Below are 18,695 nucleotides of genomic sequence, written 5' to 3'. Positions count from 1 at the left end.
TGGCCCAGGGGGACAGGAGGGGGTGGCTGGGGCGTTTCTGTGCTCACCCCATGCCAAGGGACCGACTGGCACAGCCTGGTGCTTGGAAGTGGGATGTGACTCATCCTGCTGTCCTCTCCTGGCAGAGGATGGGGGCAAAATCTGACTCTGGAAGTGCCATCTGCCAGGTTTTTCTGCTCCCTTTTAAGGCCAGCTCAAAGCCTCCTGATAGAGGCACAGAAGAATTGCTGCACTTGGATACCGGGGTGTGTCTGGCACTGCCAGCACCGAGGGCTGTGCTCTGCTGCCAGGGCAGCAGGGACATCCTGGGGATGCTCCCCAGCTGGAGAAGACACCCAAGGGCAGCCCCCAGGACCCTTCCATCACTGTGGGATGGAAACCAGCAAACACTGGTGCTCTGAAACGGGTGCTTCAAACCCAAAGACACTCTGTTAACACTTGAAGACAAAAGAAGGTCTCAGACTGAGCCCATCCTGGGCTGGTGCTGCTCACTGGGAGCTCACCCTGGAGCCTCCAGGGAGTTCTTGCTGCCACACAGAGCCCAGGTCTGCTCCCCTGGGCTCCCCCATCTTCCTCCCAGGGCTGGATCACCTGCACTGGGCACAGGTCACGTCCTCCAGCCCCACCTGGGCAGGTTTGCTCTCCGTGCTGTGTTCAGGGAAGGCAGGAGCAGGGATCACACACCATCCCCAGGGGTTTGGAGGGACCGAGCAGGAGGACTGACAGCCGCTTTTCATCTCCCTCTTTAACTTTCCAGGAAAACCCAAGTTATAAAGGAGACGTGGCTGAGCCCAAAGCAGCGCCCACGGTGAGCAGAACCGCTGCTGCCGCTGCCCCAACCACGCCAGCTCTCAGCCAGGGCCTGAAAGCAGGGAAATGCCCCAAAACAGAGCTCCCTGAGGGGATTACAGCCAAGTTTGTCCCTCTGTGCCAGCCCAGCATCCCTGCCTGCACTAAGAGCAGTGTCCCACCATGAGAGGGCCCTGCCAAAACCTCTCAGAGGGGTCCCAGTGCATGTTGGCTCCCCAGGCCACAGGGAAATGCTTGGTGGATGACAGAGCTGGATGTTCAGGGGGGTTCTTCTATGCTGTTGGTGATGTTTGGATCAGGGGGGGCCTCATAGCTCAGGTGCACCCACGCTGCTTGTGCTCCACTCATGCGAGGCTCAGCCCCAGCAAAGCTTCTGCTGCATCCCCACGATGCCCTGGGCACAGGGGACCCCCGAGCCGGGCTCAGAGACCCCCTCCCCACCGTGCAGGGGGGCAGCAGCCGTGCCAGCCGCAGGAACACCGGGGAGAAGATCAAGTACAGGCTGGTGGCCGTGCCCCACGGCAACGACATCGCCTCCCTCTTCGAGCTGGACCCCACCACGCTGCAGAAGACGGATTCCTTCGTCCCACGGTAGGGCAGAGGGGTCAGGGAGGAGGCTGGGTGCTGGGGAAGGGCAGTGCTGGTGTGTCCCTGTGGGGGTCACTTGGCAGGACACTCAGCAGGACACTGTGCTGTTGGCAGGAACTCCTACGTGAGGCTGCGCCACCTGTGCACCAACACCTGGATCCAGAGCACCAACGTGCCCATCGACATCGATGAGGAGAGGCCCATCCGCCTCATGGTACGGCCCTGCTGCCTCCTCCCTCCCTCCCTGGGCGTGTTCCCTGTTCCCCAAGAGCTCTTAGGCTGCTCCTTCCCTCCCAGCACCCAGGGACTGAAACACCCTGGGTGAGACAAAGGGTTGGGTGGACACCAGCCTGGAGCCCACCCCAGTCACCCAGAGCCCACCCCAGCCCCTCTGATGGGGACAAACTGGGTCACTGTTGTCAGCAGGGGTGGTGGCAGATGGTGGGGACACGCCTGGCATGGCCCTGTCTGTGTGATGCTGCTTCTCTGTTGCTTCCCAGCTGGGCACATGCCCCACCAAAGAGGACAAAGAAGCTTTTGCCATCGTCTCCGTGCCCGTGTCTGAGATCAGGGACCTGGACTTTGCCAATGATGCCAGCTCCATGCTGGCCAACGTGGTGGAGAAGATGAATGAGGGTTTCCTCAGCCAGAACGACAGGAGGTAAAAGGGAGATGGGGCCATGCTGGGCTCCTCCAAGGGCTCCCCAGCAGGATGAGGCCCCTGTCTGGTGCTGGTGCCAGCGCTGCCCTTGTTTCCCTGCCCACAACCCCAACGCAGAAGCCTGGCGAGGAAACCAGATAACAGCACAGCCCTGCTCTGGCCCCTCCTAGAAAAATATCCTAGAAAAATATCCCAGAAAAATATCCTAGAAAAATATCCGAGGGGCTGGGAGATGGCCCCACGATAGGGGCAGCCGCCTTAGTCACTGTATTATTTTTAGGTGGGTGGGTTCCTGGTGCTTCCTGAGCAAACACAGATCCCTGCGGGACAGAGCGAGCGGCTCCCGCCCTGCCAGCCTGGCCCACGGGGGTGACCACAGGGGAAGAGGTGTTAAATGCAGAATCCCTGGTGTAAGCCACGAGCAAAGCCCCCCAGACATTCACCCTGGCACATATAGGAACCATAGGGGCTGCACATCCAGCCACTCCTCCATCAGGGAGTGCAGGATCAGCCAGCAGCTCCCCTGGCAGGTTTCTGAGGCTCTTTGGTCCCCAAAACCCACCAGCATCACTGCAGAGACCTGAGTCTGGGCAGGTGAGCAGCCCCAGCCCACTCACCCCGTGTCTCTTTGCAGGTTTGTGATCCAGCTGCTGGAGGACCTGGTGTTTTTTGTCAGTGATGTCCCCAACAATGGCCAGAACGTGCTGGACATTGTGGTGACCAAGCCCAACCGGGAGCGGCAGAAGCTGATGAGAGAGCAGAACATCCTGAAGCAGGTGGGTGGCCCTGGGGCCTTGCACCCCAGCACGGCTGGGACTTGTCCTGTGGACATCTTCTGTCCTGCTCAGGGCCTCTCTGGGGGCCAGAGGGGTGGAAAACAGCATGGGAAAGGGTCTGGCCTCCAGCTCATGTCGTGGTGTCCAGCTATGCACAGGGGCTGGTGTGGAGCAGGATACAGCCCTGATCTCTGCTTTTGGGCAGATCTTTGGGATCCTGAAGGCCCCATTCAAGGACAAGGGCGGGGAAGGGCCCCTGGTGAGGCTGGAAGAGCTGTCGGACCAGAAGAACGCTCCCTACCAATACATGTTCCGCCTGTGCTACCGCGTGCTCCGGCACTCCCAGGAGGATTACCGCAAGAACCAGGTGCTGGGGGGGACTCCCCATCCCCGTGGGGCCTCGGGGGGACAGGGGGACATCACTCACAGCCCCTCCCTGCCCGCTGCAGGAGCACATTGCCAAGCAGTTTGGAATGATGCAGTCGCAGATCGGCTACGACATCCTGGCCGAGGACACCATCACGGCGCTGCTGCACAACAACCGCAAGCTGCTGGAGAAGCACATCACCAAAACCGAGGTGGAGACCTTCGTCAGCCTGGTGCGCAAGAACCGCGAGCCACGGTGCGTGTGGGGGCTCTGTGAGGGGGAGAGGGGAAGGGGAGCCATGGGGTCTCGGGTTGCTGTTGATAATTGCTGCCCCGAGATGCACAGGATGTCTCTGCTTTGGCCCACGCAACTGAAGAACGAGTCTGGACTCTTCACTTTTCGGTCTTGAAGTTGTTTATTAATTCTTATCTATAAAGTTTTATTTTGGCCCAGCTGAGGTCTGCTCAGCAGGGCAGCCACAGGCACTCTTTGTGTTGTCCTTTTACACTGCAAACTATGCATAACATATTTACACTTAATTCCCAATACCTATCACCTGTGTTAGACAGTGCACTTCTACCCTAAACCAATCCCAAAGTGCCAACATCACTGCAGAAAATGGAGAAGAAGAAGAAGAAGAAAGGCTGGACACGCCCAAGTTCCTCCATCTTGTCCCCATAACCCCCATACCAAAAATCATAAAATCTACATTTTCACCTTGTGATCATTTTGTTATTACACTATTCAAACCTCTGTGACTTTCAGGTCCTCATACAAAGCTGGCAGTTTGCTCCAGGGGTCAAAATCAAATCCCCAGGTGTTCTGGGCTGCATGCCAGGGTCTCTGAGCCCCCAGAGGGGTCCTCAGCAACTCTGGACACCCAGAGGGATGTACTGAGCTGCCTCTCCCCCGGCAGGTTTTTGGATTATCTCTCGGATCTCTGCGTGTCCAACCACATCGCCATCCCCGTCACGCAGGAGCTGATCTGCAAGTGCGTGCTGGACTCCAAGAACAGCGACATCCTCATCAAAACTGAGTGAGTGGCTGAGGGAGAGGCTTTCCACATCATGGGTGCGTTGTGGGGTGGTTGTCAGGCACCCAACCAAAGCCTCTCACTCTGCAGCTGGAGAGAGGAGAGAAAATTTCTTGAAGGGTTCATTGGCTGGGATAAGAACCAGGAGAAATCGCTCATCAAATACATTCACAGGCAAAACAGGCTCTAGTCAGGGATGTGAATTAAGGTTATTCTTAACTAAATCAGAGCAGGACAATGAGAAGTTAAATAAAACCCTTACACCTTCTCCCCACCCTACAAGAAACCCACCACAGCCTGGGCCTGGTCCCACTGAAGCTCCATCGCCTCTTGAGGTGCAGCCCCTCCATCCACAGCAGCATCTCCAGATTTCCCCTTCCCTGTCCCAGGCTGAGGCCAGTGAAGGAGATGTCCCAGACCCACGAGTACCTGAGCATTGAGTACTCAGAGGAGGAGGTCTGGCTCACCTGGACCGACAAGAACAACGACCACCACGAGAAAAGCATCCGGCAGCTGGCACAGGAGGCCCGGGCTGGCAATGCCCACGACGAGAACGTCCTCAGCTACTACAGGTGATGCTCCTGTGGCACCTCCTGTCCAGGTGAGGCTGTGAGGGTTGCAGGGCCTCACTCCCTCTCCCCCTCACCCCTGGGCAGGTACCAGCTGAAGCTCTTTGCCCGCATGTGCCTGGACCGGCAGTACCTGGCCATCAAGGAGATCTCCCAGCAGCTGGGGGTGGACCTGATCTTCCTGTGCATGGCAGATGAGATGCTGCCCTTCGACCTGCGCGCCTCCTTCTGCCACCTCATGCTGCACGTGCACGTGGACAGGGACCCCCAGGAGCTGGTGATGCCCGTGAAGTTTGCACGGCTCTGGACGGAGATCCCCACAGCCATCACCATCAAAGAGTGAGACACCAGGGCTCGGCATGGCTCCGAGGGACAGGGCAGGACAGGGGGTGGCAGGGGAGTGTTTGTGGAGTGGGTTTGAGCCCTCAGAGGGAAGTGGGCTCCGTCTGTCACAGCATCACTGCTGGTCACAGTGGCTCAGGAGCGCTCCTGCCAGCTGGGTGTGAGGACACTTGCTGTCCCCAGCTCACCCCGATGTGTCCCCTTGCAGCTACGACTCCAACCTCAACACCTCGCGTGATGACAAGAAGAACAAGTTTGCCAGCACCATGGAGTTCGTGGAGGACTATCTCAACAACGTGGTGAGCGAGGCCGTGCCCTTCGCCAACGAGGAGAAGAACAAGCTCACCTTCGAGGTGCGGCCCCTTGCAGGGTGTGCCACGGTCTGGCTGCAATGTCCCTGTCCCCCACCATGGATTCTCCTGCTCAGCCCCGAGCAGGGCGAGGTCTGGAGCTGCCTTGTCCTTCCCCAGGTCGTCAGCCTTGCCCACAACCTCATCTACTTCGGCTTCTACAGCTTCAGCGAGCTGCTGCGCCTGACACGGACCCTGCTGGGCATCATCGACTGCGTCCAGAATCCTCAGCTGATGATGCAGGCTGTCTACAATGATGAGGTGACAGGTGAGTCCCTCTTTTCCATGGTCTGCCCAGTGTTTTCCATGGTCTGCCCAGTGCTTTCCAGTTTTGGTCGCAAGAAAACCGGACACTGGCTTGCTGATGTGGCTGGGTGTGCTGTAGGACATGGGGTGGTGAGCCCTTGGCTATGCCAAAAGAAATATTTGGTGCCTTCTGCTCATTCTCTGATTAAGTCTAGAGCATTTTCCAGTCCAAATGGGTCCTTCCTTGGTCCTCTGCCACCTCTCTCTCCACCCACACTAACTGTGGCTGCCTCTGCAGGGAAGAACGTGCGGAGGTCGATCCAGGGCGTGGGGCAGATGATGTCCACCATGGTGCTGAGCAGGAAACAGTCCATCTTCAGCCCCCCCAGCCTCAGCGCTGGCTCTGCCCCGGAGCAAGTGGACAGAGGGAGGAGCATTGAGAATGAGAACATTGTGGTGATGGAGACCAAGCTGAAGATCCTGGAGATCTTACAGGTTGGAGCCACAGGAGTGGTGGGACCTGTGGGATGGGGGTGTGTAATGTGATTTTCTCAAGGAAGGGCACAGTTGGCATAAAGAGGGCACTCAGTCACTTCTGGTTTCTCCTTCCCTGCTGCTTCCAGTTCATCCTGAACGTGCGGCTGGACTACAGGATCTCCTACCTGCTCTCTGTCTTCAAGAAGGAGTTTGTGGAGGTTTACCCCATGCAGGACAGCGCGGCCGATGGGACAGCTCCAGCCTTTGACTCCACAAGTAACTCTCCCACTTTGCTCCTGGTACACCCCCAGCTCAGCAGGCCCCAGGGGCTGGGAGGACGTCCACAGGTGGCAGAGGTGACACCTCCAGCAGAGGTGACACCTCCAGGAACTGCTGCTGGCAGGGCGCAGGGAGGGATGGATCTGTGTTTTGGTGGGAACAGATTCAGGGAGCTGCGTTGGTTCCTGTGGGTTCCTGCCAAGACACAGGGCTGGCATTGTCCACCCTTGTCACTCCCTTCCTCTCCCTGCAGCTGCAGCCATGAACCTCGACCGGATTGGGGAGCACGCCGAGGCCATGTTTGGTGTGGGGTGAGTGCCTGTCCCCAATAGCTCCCTTGGCCATAGGCCCCTTCCCCTTCTGTCCACCCCACCCAGGCTGGGAGCTGCAGGTGATGAGCAGGATGAGGCTCTACAGGCTCTAAAGCTGTCCCCATCATCCCCTGAGCTCCCTGTTGACACCCAGCACTTCCATCCCGCTCCAGGAAGTCCAGCAGCATGTTGGAGGTGGATGACGAGGGAGGGAGGATGTTCCTGAGGGTGCTGATCCACCTGACCATGCACGACTACCCTCCACTCATCTCCGGCTCCCTGCAGCTCCTCTTCAAGCACTTCAGCCAGAGGCAGGAGGTCCTGCACACCTTCAAACAGGTGACACTGAGGGGACCTGGAGCATGCCACACCTGGCTGTGGGTGGGGGACATGGTGTGGATCCTGGCCCTTTCCTTGGGAGGGGGATCTGGGAGTGGGATTTGTGCCCCAAGCTGGAAAGCCCTGGGGATGTCACTGCAGGTGCAGCTCCTGATCTCAGCCCAGGATGTGGAGAACTACAAGGTGATCAAGTCAGAGCTGGACAAACTCCGCACGATGGTGGAGAAATCGGAGCTCTGGGTGGACAAGAAGGGCAGCACCAAAGGGGACAGCACAGGGGAGGGGAACAAGAAGGAGAAGAAGGAGGTGAGAGCCCTGAGCAAGACCCTGGGATCCAGGGTGGGGAAGGAGTGGGAGGTAGGGCAGGGCTCACCTTAATCCAACACCTGATGCCTCTGCATGGGCTCGATGGGGAGGCTCCAGAGGGTCCTGTGGGGTGTGGCTGGAGGGGCACAGTGTGACCCCAGTGCTGTCGTGTCCCCTGCAGCATGGTGCTGATGAGGAGGTCATTGCTCCAGGAGAGAAGAGCAGTGAGAACTACCAGATAGTGAAGGGGGTGAGTGAGACCAAACCCTGGTGCACCGGAGGGAAGTAAAGGGGCAAAATCCTGGGGGGGGGGATTCCAAGTTCTGCTGTGCTTCAGTAGAAACAAGTCCAAGCCTGGCTTGCTCCTGCCAGCTCAGCACAGGGAAAAGCTGTCACATCCTTGTACTGGGGGGACTGGGGGGGTGACAGCTATGAGGGCTGTGCATGGTACTGAGGGGAGGCTGAAGTTTGTGAGCAAAGCAGGGAACACCCAGGATTACGGAGGGAACACGTGGAATGCAAACCAGCCCCAGTGCTGGTGGCCATCCTGAGTGGCTCCAGGCTCAGCCCCTGCCTGCTGTGGTCCCTCTGTCCCCAGATCCTGGAGAGACTCAACAAGATGTGCGGGGTGGGGGAGCAGGTGCGCAAGAAGCAGCAGCGCCTGCTGAAGAACATGGACGCCCACAAGGTGATGCTGGACCTGCTGCAGATCCCCTATGAGAAGGTGGGTGGACAGAAACAAACTGGTCCTGAGTGCTCAGGGCAAAGGGGACACACGGGGTCATCCCCTGAGTGGGCTCCTGCCACTCCCATCCCTCTCAGCTCCGCGTGTTTCTCCTCTGTCCCCTCCTCAGGGGGATGCCAAGATGATGGAGATCCTCAAGTTCACCCACCAGTTCCTGCAGAAGTTTTGTGCTGGCAACCAGGAGAACCAGGCCCTGCTGCACAAACACCTCAACCTGTTCCTGACCCCGGGGGTAAGGAGAGGACACGGAGGGGCAGCAGCACAGGGAGGGAATTCAGCACAACTCCTGAGGCTGAGAGCACGGGATGGAAAAGCCAGGAGGAGACACCAGGCAGGACAGGAGTTGGGGAGAGTTCCTGCAGCTCCCTGAGCTCACTCTGCCCTTTGTCCCCAGCTGCTGGAGGCAGAGACGATGCAGCACATCTTCCTCAACAACTACCAGCTGTGCTCGGAGATCAACGAGACGGTGCCGCAGCACTTCATCCACTGCGTGGCCACCCACGGCCGCCACGTGCAGTACCTCGACTTCCTGCACACCATCATCAAGGCCGAGGGCAAGTACGTCAAGAAGTGCCAGGACATGATCATGACTGAGGTGAGGACCTCTCCTGAGGGGCAGGAGTGTGGGTGAAGCAGGATAAAGCTCTTGGAACCTGCACTGTTGGCTGCTTCCTTGAGAAGAGCCTTCCAGCCGTGCTGGATCCTCCCTGGAGCCAGCCAGCCCCAGTGCTGGTGGACATCTTGAGTGGCCATCAACCATCTCCAGGGGCTCAATGCAAGGTCCAAGAGTCGGTTTGGGAGTCCCACAATGTTTGATTGCACTGCAAATGGCTGGTTTTCCCTGTAAACACAAATCCCTGTCCCCTTTCTGGCCACTACTGCTCATCCCCCAGTGCAAAGGGGACACCATTGGCCTTGGAGGATTCTGACCTTCCACAATGTTTGATTGCACTGCAAATGCCTGGTTTTCCCTGTAAACATGAATCCCTCCCCTCTTCCCATCCACTGCTGCTCATTCCCCACTGCACAGGGGACACCATTGGCCTTGGAGGCTTCTGACCTTCCTATTTCAGAGTGGTGACCCCTGAGCTCTGAGCACTGACCCTTCCCTGCAGCTCACCAACGCTGGGGACGACGTGGTGGTTTTCTACAACGACAAAGCTTCTCTGGCCACCCTGCTGGAGATGATGACAGCAGCCAGGGATGGGGTGGAGGAGAACAGCCCCCTGATGTACCACATCTCCCTGGTGGACCTGCTGGCTGCCTGTGCCGAGGGCAAGAACGTCTACACCGAGATCAAGTGCACGTCCCTGCTGCCCCTGGAGGACGTGGTGCGGGTGGTGACACACGAGGACTGCATCACAGAGGTACGGGGTGGCAGCCAGGAGGACACTGGGCTCTGCACTGATTGTCCCCTGACAGTGTCCCTGCCCATTTCCCCCTCCCTGACAGGTGAAGATGGCCTATGTGAACTTTGTCAACCACTGCTATGTGGACACGGAGGTGGAGATGAAGGAGATCTACACCAGCAACCACATCTGGACCCTCTTTGAGAACTTCACCCTGGACATGGCCCAGGTGCGTGGGGAGGGTTGGGTGGGAGGGACACAGCAGTGGTGGCTTGGATGGGGACTCCAAAACTCCCTTCAAGCCTCCTGCAGGGTGTGGATACACATGTGGGACCTCACACAGCTGCCACACTTGGGGCTGGGGAGTGGTCAGGGCACAGGAGCTGCGTCACCAGCCATGTCCCTCAGCTCAGTGTGGTCCCAGCAGCCCCTGGGCAGGCACGGGCTGGCCCTGGTGCCATCAGCGTCCTCCCTGTCCTCACAGATGTGCAAGAAGAGGGAGAAGCGCCTGCCTGATGCCACGCTGGAGAAGTACGTGCTGACGGTGGTGCTGGACACCATCAACGCGTTCTTCAGCTCGCCCTTCTCGGAGAACAGCACCTCATTGCAGGTGACACGGGTGGGCAGGGTGGCAGGGGAGGACAGCACTCAGCCAAGCCCCCAAAACACGGTTTAGATGCGTGTGCTGACACTCCTGTCCCCTCCAGACCCACCAGACCATCGTGGTGCAGCTCCTGCAGTCCACCATGAGGCTGCTGGAGTGTCCCTGGCTGCAGCAGCAGCACAAGAGCTCGGTGGAGTCCTGCATCCGCACGCTGGCCATGGTTGGTAAGGAGCCACTGCCGTGCCCAGGGCACAGGGGACAGGGCCACCCTGGGCCAGCAGCGAGCAGGACACCCTGTCCCTCCTGTGGGGGTGGCAGGACACCACGGTGAGGGGCTGCCAGCTGGGGATGGGGACATTCAGCTCAGGGATGGGCTTTTGTTTGAGCTTCATCTCAGCACTCCCAGGATAACGTGAGGATAGCCAGAGCCTGGGCTTGGCTGGGAGCTCCCTGGTGTGTCCCTGCCCGGACACAAAGCCAACATTGACAGTGGTTTTCCCTGGCCAGGACTTTGCCCTCGGTGTGCAGCTGCCTGACTCAGCCTGAGGGCTCTTAGCACTGAGTCACCGTGGAAAGGATTGCTGGTGGCTGGGCTCTGGGTGGGGATTTCCCTTTGGAATTCCAGGCAGGGTGCTTGCAGCCTCCCCACGCTGGGCTTTCCCAACCAAAAACTGGGGCTGGGGCCAGTTTCCACCCTGTGAGGTGCTGTGGATGCTGGGACATGTGGGAACATTCCTCCATGCTGGCCTGGAGGAGTTTAGTGATGTATTTACCCCAAATCTCTGCTGCAAATGAGGTGAACACTGGTGAAGGGATGCCCAGACAGGGCGGTGGGATCCAGCTGGGTGATGGCTGTGCCAACCCCACCCCTGTGTCCCTCAGCCAAGAGCCGCTCCATCGCTCTGCCCATGGACCTGGACGCCCACGTGAGCTCCCTGCTCAACAGCAGCTCCACCAGCACGGTGCAGAGGAACACCTCGAGCTACAAGGCAGCCACACGCTCCTTCCCCCGCGTGTCCACCACCCCCAACCAGTGGGACTACAAGAACATCATCGAGAAGCTGCAGGTATGGGGCAGGGCAGGGTGTGGCGGGGCTCAGGTGGGCTCTGGCATTGCAGGGTCCCTCTCCCGTGTGTCCCCTGGCTCTGAAGGGGCTGCTGTGGCTTGCAGGACATCATCAACGCCCTGGAGGATCGCCTGAAGCCGCTGGTGGAGGCTGAGCTGTCCGTGCTGGTGGATGTCCTGCACCGGCCGGAGCTGCTCTTCATGGAGGGGACAGAGGCGTTCCAGCGCTGCGAGAGCGGGGGGTTCCTGTCCAAGTGAGCCTGGCATGGGGGTCCTGGGGGTGCTGGGAAGGGTTTGGGACCCTTACCATGGAGGCTGGATAAGGGTTTGGGACCCTCACTGTGGGTGCTGTGAAGAGTTTGGGACCCTCATCCTGGGTGGGCTTTGCATCCCTGTGTGCCTGCAGCCCGAGGGGTGATGGGGGTGGTTCCCCCTGGGATGCCCAGGTCCCTCCCAGCTGTGTGACAATGGCTTTGCTGTGCCAGGCTGGTGCAGCACACCAAGGACCTCATGGAGACGGAGGAGAAGCTCTGCATCAAGGTGCTGAGGACGCTGCAGCAGATGCTGGTGAAGAGGAACAAGTATGGAGAGAGGGTGAGCAGCATGATGTGTGTCCATCCAGCCCCACTCCCAGGCTGGCAGAGCCCACCCTGGGCACCCTGGGGTGCTCAGCTGGTTCTGCCCTGGCCCCAGCCTTGGCATGGGGACACTGGTGACGTTTGTTTGCCTTGGCAGGGCAACCTGCTGCGGAAAATGCTCATGAACAATTACCTGCAGAACAAGAGGTCCAGCTCCAAGGGGGAGATGGGGGATGCTGCAGGGGGAGGTGAGTGCCCCTCTCCTGCCCCTTCCCCTCAAATTCCCAGCTCCCAAACGGCGATGGGACCAGGTCTGGGCTGGTTGCCAGCTCCACAGAGGAGCAGAGGATTTGGGGAGGTGAAGGGGTGGCACTGAGATGTCCTGGCAGCGGTGGAGCTGTGCTGGCTCTGTGCTGCCACAGCATCACATCCCTGCTATCCTCTGGCACAGGCCAGGACCAGGACTGGTCGGCCATCGCCGCTGTCCAGTGCCGGCTGGACCGCGAAGGGGCCACCAAGCTGGTGGCTGACCTCATCATGAACACCAAGAACGAGAAGATCTTCCAGGAGAGCATCCTGCTGGCCATCCGCCTGCTGGATGGAGGCAACACCGAGATCCAGGTGCTGAGGGGGATTGGGCAGCCAGGGGTTGATGTGGGCAGGGTGAGGGTCCAGTGCACAGCCCCAGGCAGAGCAAACAAACCTCTTGTTTGTGCTGAAATGTGATGATTTGTGTTCCCAGCTCCATGGCTGGATGACAGGCTGTGGGAGGGGCAGGTGGTTCCAGGTTGTTTCTGGAGTTCTGCTGATGCCCTCTGCCGGGAATTCCTAAAATGGCTCAGGGCTGCAGCGCTTCTGGGGGACCTGCAGGGTTATCCCAAGCCCTTTGTCACAGGGAAGCTGAAAAATGGTGAAAAACGCAGTGGGGCTCCAGCAAAAAACAGATTATCCTGGGCAATGCCTGCAGTGCTGAGGCTGCTGCCCAGAGGGACAGGCAGGGACACTTTGAACCCCATGGTGGGGCCTGAACCGAGTGTCCTTTCACCAGAAATCCTTTTACAACCTCATGACGAGCGACAAGAAGTCTGAGAAGTTCTTCAAGGTTCTGCACGACCGGATGAAGAAGGCGCAGCAGGAGACCAAGTCCACGGTGTCGGTGAACATGAGTGACATTGGGAACAAACCCCGAGAGGACAAGGACGAGCCAGACCCTGGCACCAAAGGTATGGGCAGTGTCCCCTTGTCCCCTCAGGAGGGCCAGCACTGGCTTGATGACAATTCCTGAGGAGGAGAAAATTCCTGTAGTGGTGTTCACAGTGGTCTCAGCATGAGGAAAGAGATGAGAATGTTGACTCTAAGTTTTAGAATGTTTGATTTATTATTTTATTATATGTATTACATTAAAACTATTCTAAAAGAGTAGAAGAAAGTCCATCCAGCACTGGCTTGGTGACAGGCTGAGCTGAGGAGGGGACAATTCCTATGGTGGTGTTTGCAGGGGGAAGAGACGAGAATGTTGACTCTAAGTTCTAGAAGGTTTGATTTATTATTTTATGATATATATTATATTAAAACTAAATATATAAATATAAATATAATATATAATAAAATAATATAATAAATAATACATAAATATATTAATATATTAATATAATATATCATATTCACACTAAAAGAAGAAAGGATTTCATCAGAAGGCTAGCTAAGAATAGAAAAAGAATGATAGCGAAATCTTGTGACTGACCAAGGCAGTCTGAGACAGTTGACTGTGATTGGCCATTAATTAGAAACAACCACATGAGACCAATCACAGATGCACCTGTTGCATCCCACAGCAGCAGATAACCATTGTTTACATTTTGTTCCTGAGGCCTCTCAGCTTCTCAGGAGGAAAAATCCTAAGGAAAGGATTTTCCATAGACCATGTGTGTGCCATATTCCCTGCAGGACGAGGAGACCCCTTCCTGCTGCCCGGGACCCCCACGCGGTACCCGATGGCCGTGGGGTTCCGCAAGGGCCACGAGCCCGGGGAGCAGGGCCAGAACAACGAGATGGGGGTGACAGTGCTGATCATGGAGCCCATCCTGCGCTTCCTGCAGCTGCTCTGCGAGAACCACAACCGGGACCTGCAGGTTGGTGCTGGGCTCTGGGCTTGGGGAAGGTTGGGTGTCACTATAAGACATGAAATAACACCACGTGGGCACGCTGCTGTTCTCAAGGTTAAAGGGGAAGTTTATTTTCTGATTCTAACATTTATCTATTTCTAAAAGTGGCAGTGGATTGGAGGGTGAAAGTGCCACCTCCCCAATGGCACCAGGCAAACCAACAGTCCATCAAATTTTTCCTCCTCTATAAAAGAATGGAAAACAATCAGTTATTTACAGAAAGTGTGTGAAAAAGTTTGTTACAAGGATGTAAATATCAGAAGGCTTAGAGAATCTTAAAAATCAGGGCGATAGTTGGGATCTGCCCCAGTTTGGCCCCAAAATGCTGTGGCACCCAGCAGCTCTGTGCCTCAGTTTCCCCATGTTCAGTGCTCCATCCAGCTGGGGGCTGTGGGAGGAGTTCCTGGCACGAGTGGCTGTGGGACTGAGGTCTGTAGGTTCCAGGGGCAGTCCCAGCCCAAATGTCCCTCAAACTGCAGCTGGAGGGGTGTGGGGAGAGAGGGATGGGGTCCCAATTGCTGGGCTCTGCTCCACAGAACTTCCTGCGGTGCCAGAACAACAAAACCAACTACAACCTGGTGTGTGAGACGCTGCAGTTCCTGGACATCATGTGTGGCAGCACCACGGGCGGGCTGGGGCTGCTGGGGCTCTACATCAACGAGTACAACGTGGCTCTCATCACCCAGACCCTGGAGACCCTGACCGAGTATTGCCAGGGGCCCTGCCATGAGAACCAGGTCTGGGCGGCTTCCCCAAACTTCATCACAGACCTGGGGGGATGTGGGGGAAGCAGGGACAGGTTTTGGGTTCAGAATGTGGGCAGCAGGGATCACAGGGTTCCTGCAAAAGTCACCAGCTGCTGCTTGGCTGCAAATTGGTGGGTAAATAATGGGGGGGGAAATAATTGAGTGGGGTGAATTGCAGGGAGAGGGGAGGTTTGTGGGCCCTGGGCTGCAGGCAGGGCAGAGTTTCAGACCAGGGCTGTGCTGGAGGGTGGAGCTGGGAGGACTGGCAGGATCTGTGGGATAACACATTGTCTGATTCCCCCAGAGCTGCATCGTGACCCACGAGTCCAACGGGATCGACATCATCACTGCCCTGATCCTAAACGACATCAGCCCCCTCTGCAAGTACAGGATGGACCTGGTCCTGCAGCTGAAGGTGCACAGAGGCCTGGGCTGGGTGCTGGGGACATGTCCATGTGTCACTGCGTGTGTCACTGCGTGTGTCACTGCCAGGACTCACTGGCAGGGTCACAGGGCGTGCTGTGGGGTGAGGTTGTCACTGTAGAGGGGACCCTGCCCGTGTCAGACCCTTGGGCAGGGCTGGGGCATCTCCACCACGCTCAGATGCCCCTGGCACAAGGGAGTTGGATAATTCTGCCCACCCCAAAGCCCTGGGCAGTGGCAGGGCACAGCTCCCCTCACCAAGGGCTTCTCCTCACCAGGACAATGCCTCCAAGCTCCTGCTGGCCCTCATGGAGAGCAGGCACGACAGCGAGAACGCCGAGCGGATCCTCATCAGCCTCCGGCCCCAGGAACTGGTGAGGGAACTGGGAATGTCTGTCTGAGCCCCCAGCCCATGTCCTGGTCGTGTTGCAGTTTCTGCCTCCCTTCTCCACAACCCACATCCTCTGCCCTGGGTCCTGCTGCAATTTCTGCCCCCGCTGCTGCTGCTCCTGCCCCAATCCTGGCTGCAGGGGGAAGCAGGGAGTGGGCAGGAGCTCAGCGCCCCTGTGCTGCCCTGCAGGTGGATGTGATTAAGAAGGCCTACCTGCAGGAGGAGGAGTGTGAGAACGCCGAGGTTTCCCCCCGGGAAGTTGGACACAACATTTATATCCTGGCGCTGCAGGTAGGGAGCTGTAAAAGCATCCTGCCAGGCTGCGCTCACAGGTTGCTCTTTTCCCTCCATAATTCTGCACATTTTCCCTCCATAATTATGCACATTTCCCTCCATAATTCTGCACATTTCCCTCCATAATTCTGCACATTTCCCTCCATAATTTTGCACATTTCCTGCAGGCAGATTGGCCTCCCTGGGGAGCCAAATGTGCCTTTGGCTGTGGGGAGCAGCCATGGCTTGCTGGCCATCCTGTGCCCCGTGTCCCCCTGCCATGCTGTGCTCACTGTCACCACCCCTGTCCCCTCCCAGCTCTCCCGACACAACAAGTCTCTGCAGCAGCTCCTGAAGCCGGTGAAGCGAATCCAGGAGGAGGAGGAGGAGGGAATCTCATCCATGGTATGGAGAGGCACAGCCCCCACAATCCGCCCTCATCCGAGGCTGTAAAAAGCCTTTTCAGAGCCCACCTGGGTTTGTTGTTCAGGATTTGATGGATTTTGGTGTTCCTCAGGGGATTAAAGAGGGAGAAACACTTAAATGCACTTTTAGGCAGAGGTAGGAGCCCAAAGGTGTGTGTGCCCTGCTGTGGGGTGACACAGGCTGGTGGCCCTGGGGGGGTCCTGCCCTTCCCCACTTCCCCAGTTCCCTTTAGAAAGGAAGGGCTGAGTCCTTTGCTGCTGTTCCTTGCCCAGGTACCTCAGATCCCGACAAGATTCAGCAGGAATGTGATTTCCCCGGGGGTTTTGTGAGCACTGGTTTGTAATTTGTGGATTAGCAGCACTTGGATGTAATTATTGCAGGGAATCGATTGTCTGTCACCGTGGGGAGCACTCGCACCCCTCACTGGAAGCTTTAATACATTTGCCTTTCCCTGAAATCCTCATCAGCTGTGGGAGGTGTTGAGGCACGTTGTGGGAACAGTCGGATCCAGCTTCTGGCTGGATCCTCACCCTCTCCCTTCCCCTCTCCCCATCCAGCTCAGCCTTAACAACAAGCAGCTGTCGCAGATGCTGAAATCCACGGCCCCAGTGCAGGAGGAAGAGGAGGATCCACTGGCTTATTATGAGAAGCACACGTCCCAAATCGAGGCAAGACCTCCTGCCTGTTGGCTCTCCATGAATCCCACCTGGCTCCAGGCGCCTCATGTCTGATTATTTTGCACCAGGAGCTGCCCCCTCTTCCCACCCCCATGCAGGAGCATTAGCCCCAGGAGCTGAGGGATGAGCAGCCCCCTGGGCCCTGCCCTTCTCTCCCAGCAGCAGTGGGATGCAGCTGATCCAGCAGCCTCATCCTTGCCATGGATCCCCCATTCCCACCCTCCCACTTACCCCAGCCAGGGCTGCCTCTGCTCAGGGCACTTTGGAAGCTTTTCAACGAGGGGCTGACAATATTTGGACCCTGTGGAGCGGGAGGGAGGAGGGGGAAGGCACAGCTGGGTGTGAGGAGGAGGAAAAACCCCCAGCAGGGCAGGATCTGAGGGCTGTGCATCCTGCAGATCGTGCGGCTGGACCGGAGCATGGAGCAGATCATCTTCCCCGTGCCTGGGATCTGTGAGTTCCTCACCAAGGAGACCAAGTACAGGCTCTTCACCACCACGGAGCAGGACGAGCAGGGCAGCAAAGTCAGCGACTTCTTCGACCAGTCCTCCTTCCTGCACAACGAGATGGAGTGGCAGAAGAAGCTGCGCAGTAAGAGCAAGGCAGAGCCTCCCTCCCCTGGGCTGCCCCGCTGGGAATCCGGGGACATTCCTGCAGGGAAAGGGCTGGAATGGCATGGCTGGGCTGCAGAGCTCTGCAGAGCACCAAAAACGTGGCACAGTGCAGGGAGTGAGGGTTGAAATCCAGCAATGGGGCTGCTCTGTGCTCTCAGGTTTCTCCACAGCCTGAGGGGCACCTTGCTCACGTCCCCTGGGATTCCAGATGAGGTGTTTGCCCTGGAAAGCCCTTTCAGTTGCCTTCTCCTAAGCCTGGGTCTTGTAGCTGCACATGGGAAATAAAACCTGTTTCTCTGCCCCCTGCAAACCTGCTCAGGGGCTTCCAGGGTGGAAATCCCGGCTGGAAATCCCAGGAACTGAGTAGAGGGTCACACTACGGATACTGGGGTGCTGCTGAGGAGTAGTGTAGGAGCTGTGAGGGAGGACAGAGCCAAGCTGATTCCAGGGTCTCAGAGCAGGTTTCCAGAGGGCTGGGAGACCAAGGAATATAAGCAGAGCCACTTGACAAGCAGGAATGTTTTCAAAACACCTCATGAATGGTTTGTAGAAGGTGGGAGGCTGGGTTGGTCTGGGGGCAGCAGCTGCAGAGCCCACAGGGGTCTGGGATGGCACAGAGGGTCTGGATGGCACAGGGGCTCCAGGAGGACCCGGTTGGCACGAGGCTGGCTGAGGTTTTTGTGTTGCCTCCTCTCCCCCCAGGCATGCCGCTGATGTACTGGTTCTCCCGCAGAATGACGCTCTGGGGAAGCATTTCCTTCAACCTGGCCGTCTTCATCAACATCATCATTGCTTTCTTCTACCCCTACGTGGAAGCCACTTCCATGGGTAAGTGCCCAGCACCTGCTGCTCCTTGGAATGGAAGGAGCAGGTCCTTGGGCTGGATAAAGGCAGATCCTTGGGCTCCTACAGCCCCAATCCTTTCTGCTGGAAAAAGGATTAATCAGGATTTCAGTTTCCAGCCCTCCCACCCCTTCCTTCTCAGGGAAACCTCTCTTCTCCTGGGCTGCCCTTCCCCTGTTTGTACAATGTAGGGAGCAGCGATGGGATACATTGCTGTTGTCAGGCAAAGCTTCCATCACCTACAGTAGTTCTGAGCTCTTGGATAAAAGATGTTAGGAAATGTATCAGCAAAACCCATCTGGACCAGCACAAACCCTGCAGTGCAGCACCATCATTTCTGA

The 18,695-nt window shown here is 57.5% G+C and overlaps 1 protein-coding gene across 1 annotated transcript in view; it reads left to right on the top strand.

Moving 5' to 3' along the window:
* Positions 1 to 18,695, top strand: part of ITPR3 (inositol 1,4,5-trisphosphate receptor type 3) — a 40,618-nt gene that overhangs the window by 15,697 nt on the left and 6,226 nt on the right. Inside the window, exons 10-49 of the mRNA XM_054294024.1 lie at positions 758 to 808; positions 1,259 to 1,401; positions 1,513 to 1,612; positions 1,899 to 2,059; positions 2,694 to 2,835; positions 3,041 to 3,202; positions 3,285 to 3,457; positions 4,119 to 4,238; positions 4,625 to 4,807; positions 4,892 to 5,143; positions 5,355 to 5,499; positions 5,617 to 5,764; positions 6,041 to 6,237; positions 6,366 to 6,495; positions 6,752 to 6,809; positions 6,983 to 7,148; positions 7,290 to 7,454; positions 7,636 to 7,704; positions 8,053 to 8,178; positions 8,309 to 8,431; positions 8,594 to 8,794; positions 9,315 to 9,566; positions 9,652 to 9,777; positions 10,033 to 10,158; positions 10,256 to 10,376; positions 11,035 to 11,219; positions 11,324 to 11,472; positions 11,704 to 11,812; positions 11,954 to 12,044; positions 12,248 to 12,417; positions 12,845 to 13,019; positions 13,744 to 13,928; positions 14,498 to 14,698; positions 15,012 to 15,122; positions 15,409 to 15,504; positions 15,711 to 15,812; positions 16,113 to 16,199; positions 16,778 to 16,888; positions 17,296 to 17,488; positions 18,214 to 18,339. Of these exons, the coding sequence (XP_054149999.1) occupies positions 758 to 808; positions 1,259 to 1,401; positions 1,513 to 1,612; positions 1,899 to 2,059; positions 2,694 to 2,835; positions 3,041 to 3,202; positions 3,285 to 3,457; positions 4,119 to 4,238; positions 4,625 to 4,807; positions 4,892 to 5,143; positions 5,355 to 5,499; positions 5,617 to 5,764; positions 6,041 to 6,237; positions 6,366 to 6,495; positions 6,752 to 6,809; positions 6,983 to 7,148; positions 7,290 to 7,454; positions 7,636 to 7,704; positions 8,053 to 8,178; positions 8,309 to 8,431; positions 8,594 to 8,794; positions 9,315 to 9,566; positions 9,652 to 9,777; positions 10,033 to 10,158; positions 10,256 to 10,376; positions 11,035 to 11,219; positions 11,324 to 11,472; positions 11,704 to 11,812; positions 11,954 to 12,044; positions 12,248 to 12,417; positions 12,845 to 13,019; positions 13,744 to 13,928; positions 14,498 to 14,698; positions 15,012 to 15,122; positions 15,409 to 15,504; positions 15,711 to 15,812; positions 16,113 to 16,199; positions 16,778 to 16,888; positions 17,296 to 17,488; positions 18,214 to 18,339 (5,731 nt within the window). The remainder of the gene's footprint in view (positions 1 to 757; positions 809 to 1,258; positions 1,402 to 1,512; positions 1,613 to 1,898; positions 2,060 to 2,693; positions 2,836 to 3,040; positions 3,203 to 3,284; positions 3,458 to 4,118; positions 4,239 to 4,624; positions 4,808 to 4,891; positions 5,144 to 5,354; positions 5,500 to 5,616; positions 5,765 to 6,040; positions 6,238 to 6,365; positions 6,496 to 6,751; positions 6,810 to 6,982; positions 7,149 to 7,289; positions 7,455 to 7,635; positions 7,705 to 8,052; positions 8,179 to 8,308; positions 8,432 to 8,593; positions 8,795 to 9,314; positions 9,567 to 9,651; positions 9,778 to 10,032; positions 10,159 to 10,255; positions 10,377 to 11,034; positions 11,220 to 11,323; positions 11,473 to 11,703; positions 11,813 to 11,953; positions 12,045 to 12,247; positions 12,418 to 12,844; positions 13,020 to 13,743; positions 13,929 to 14,497; positions 14,699 to 15,011; positions 15,123 to 15,408; positions 15,505 to 15,710; positions 15,813 to 16,112; positions 16,200 to 16,777; positions 16,889 to 17,295; positions 17,489 to 18,213; positions 18,340 to 18,695) is intronic.

The sequence above is a fragment of the Melozone crissalis genome, unplaced genomic scaffold (genome assembly GCF_028551555.1).
Source record: "Melozone crissalis strain CALT ecotype California unplaced genomic scaffold, PUWL_Pcris_2 ptg000198l_1, whole genome shotgun sequence".
NCBI classification, from domain to species: domain Eukaryota; kingdom Metazoa; phylum Chordata; class Aves; order Passeriformes; family Passerellidae; genus Melozone; species Melozone crissalis.
The sequence above is the reverse complement of the archived record's forward strand: the minus strand, read 5'-3'. Positions and strand labels throughout refer to the sequence as shown.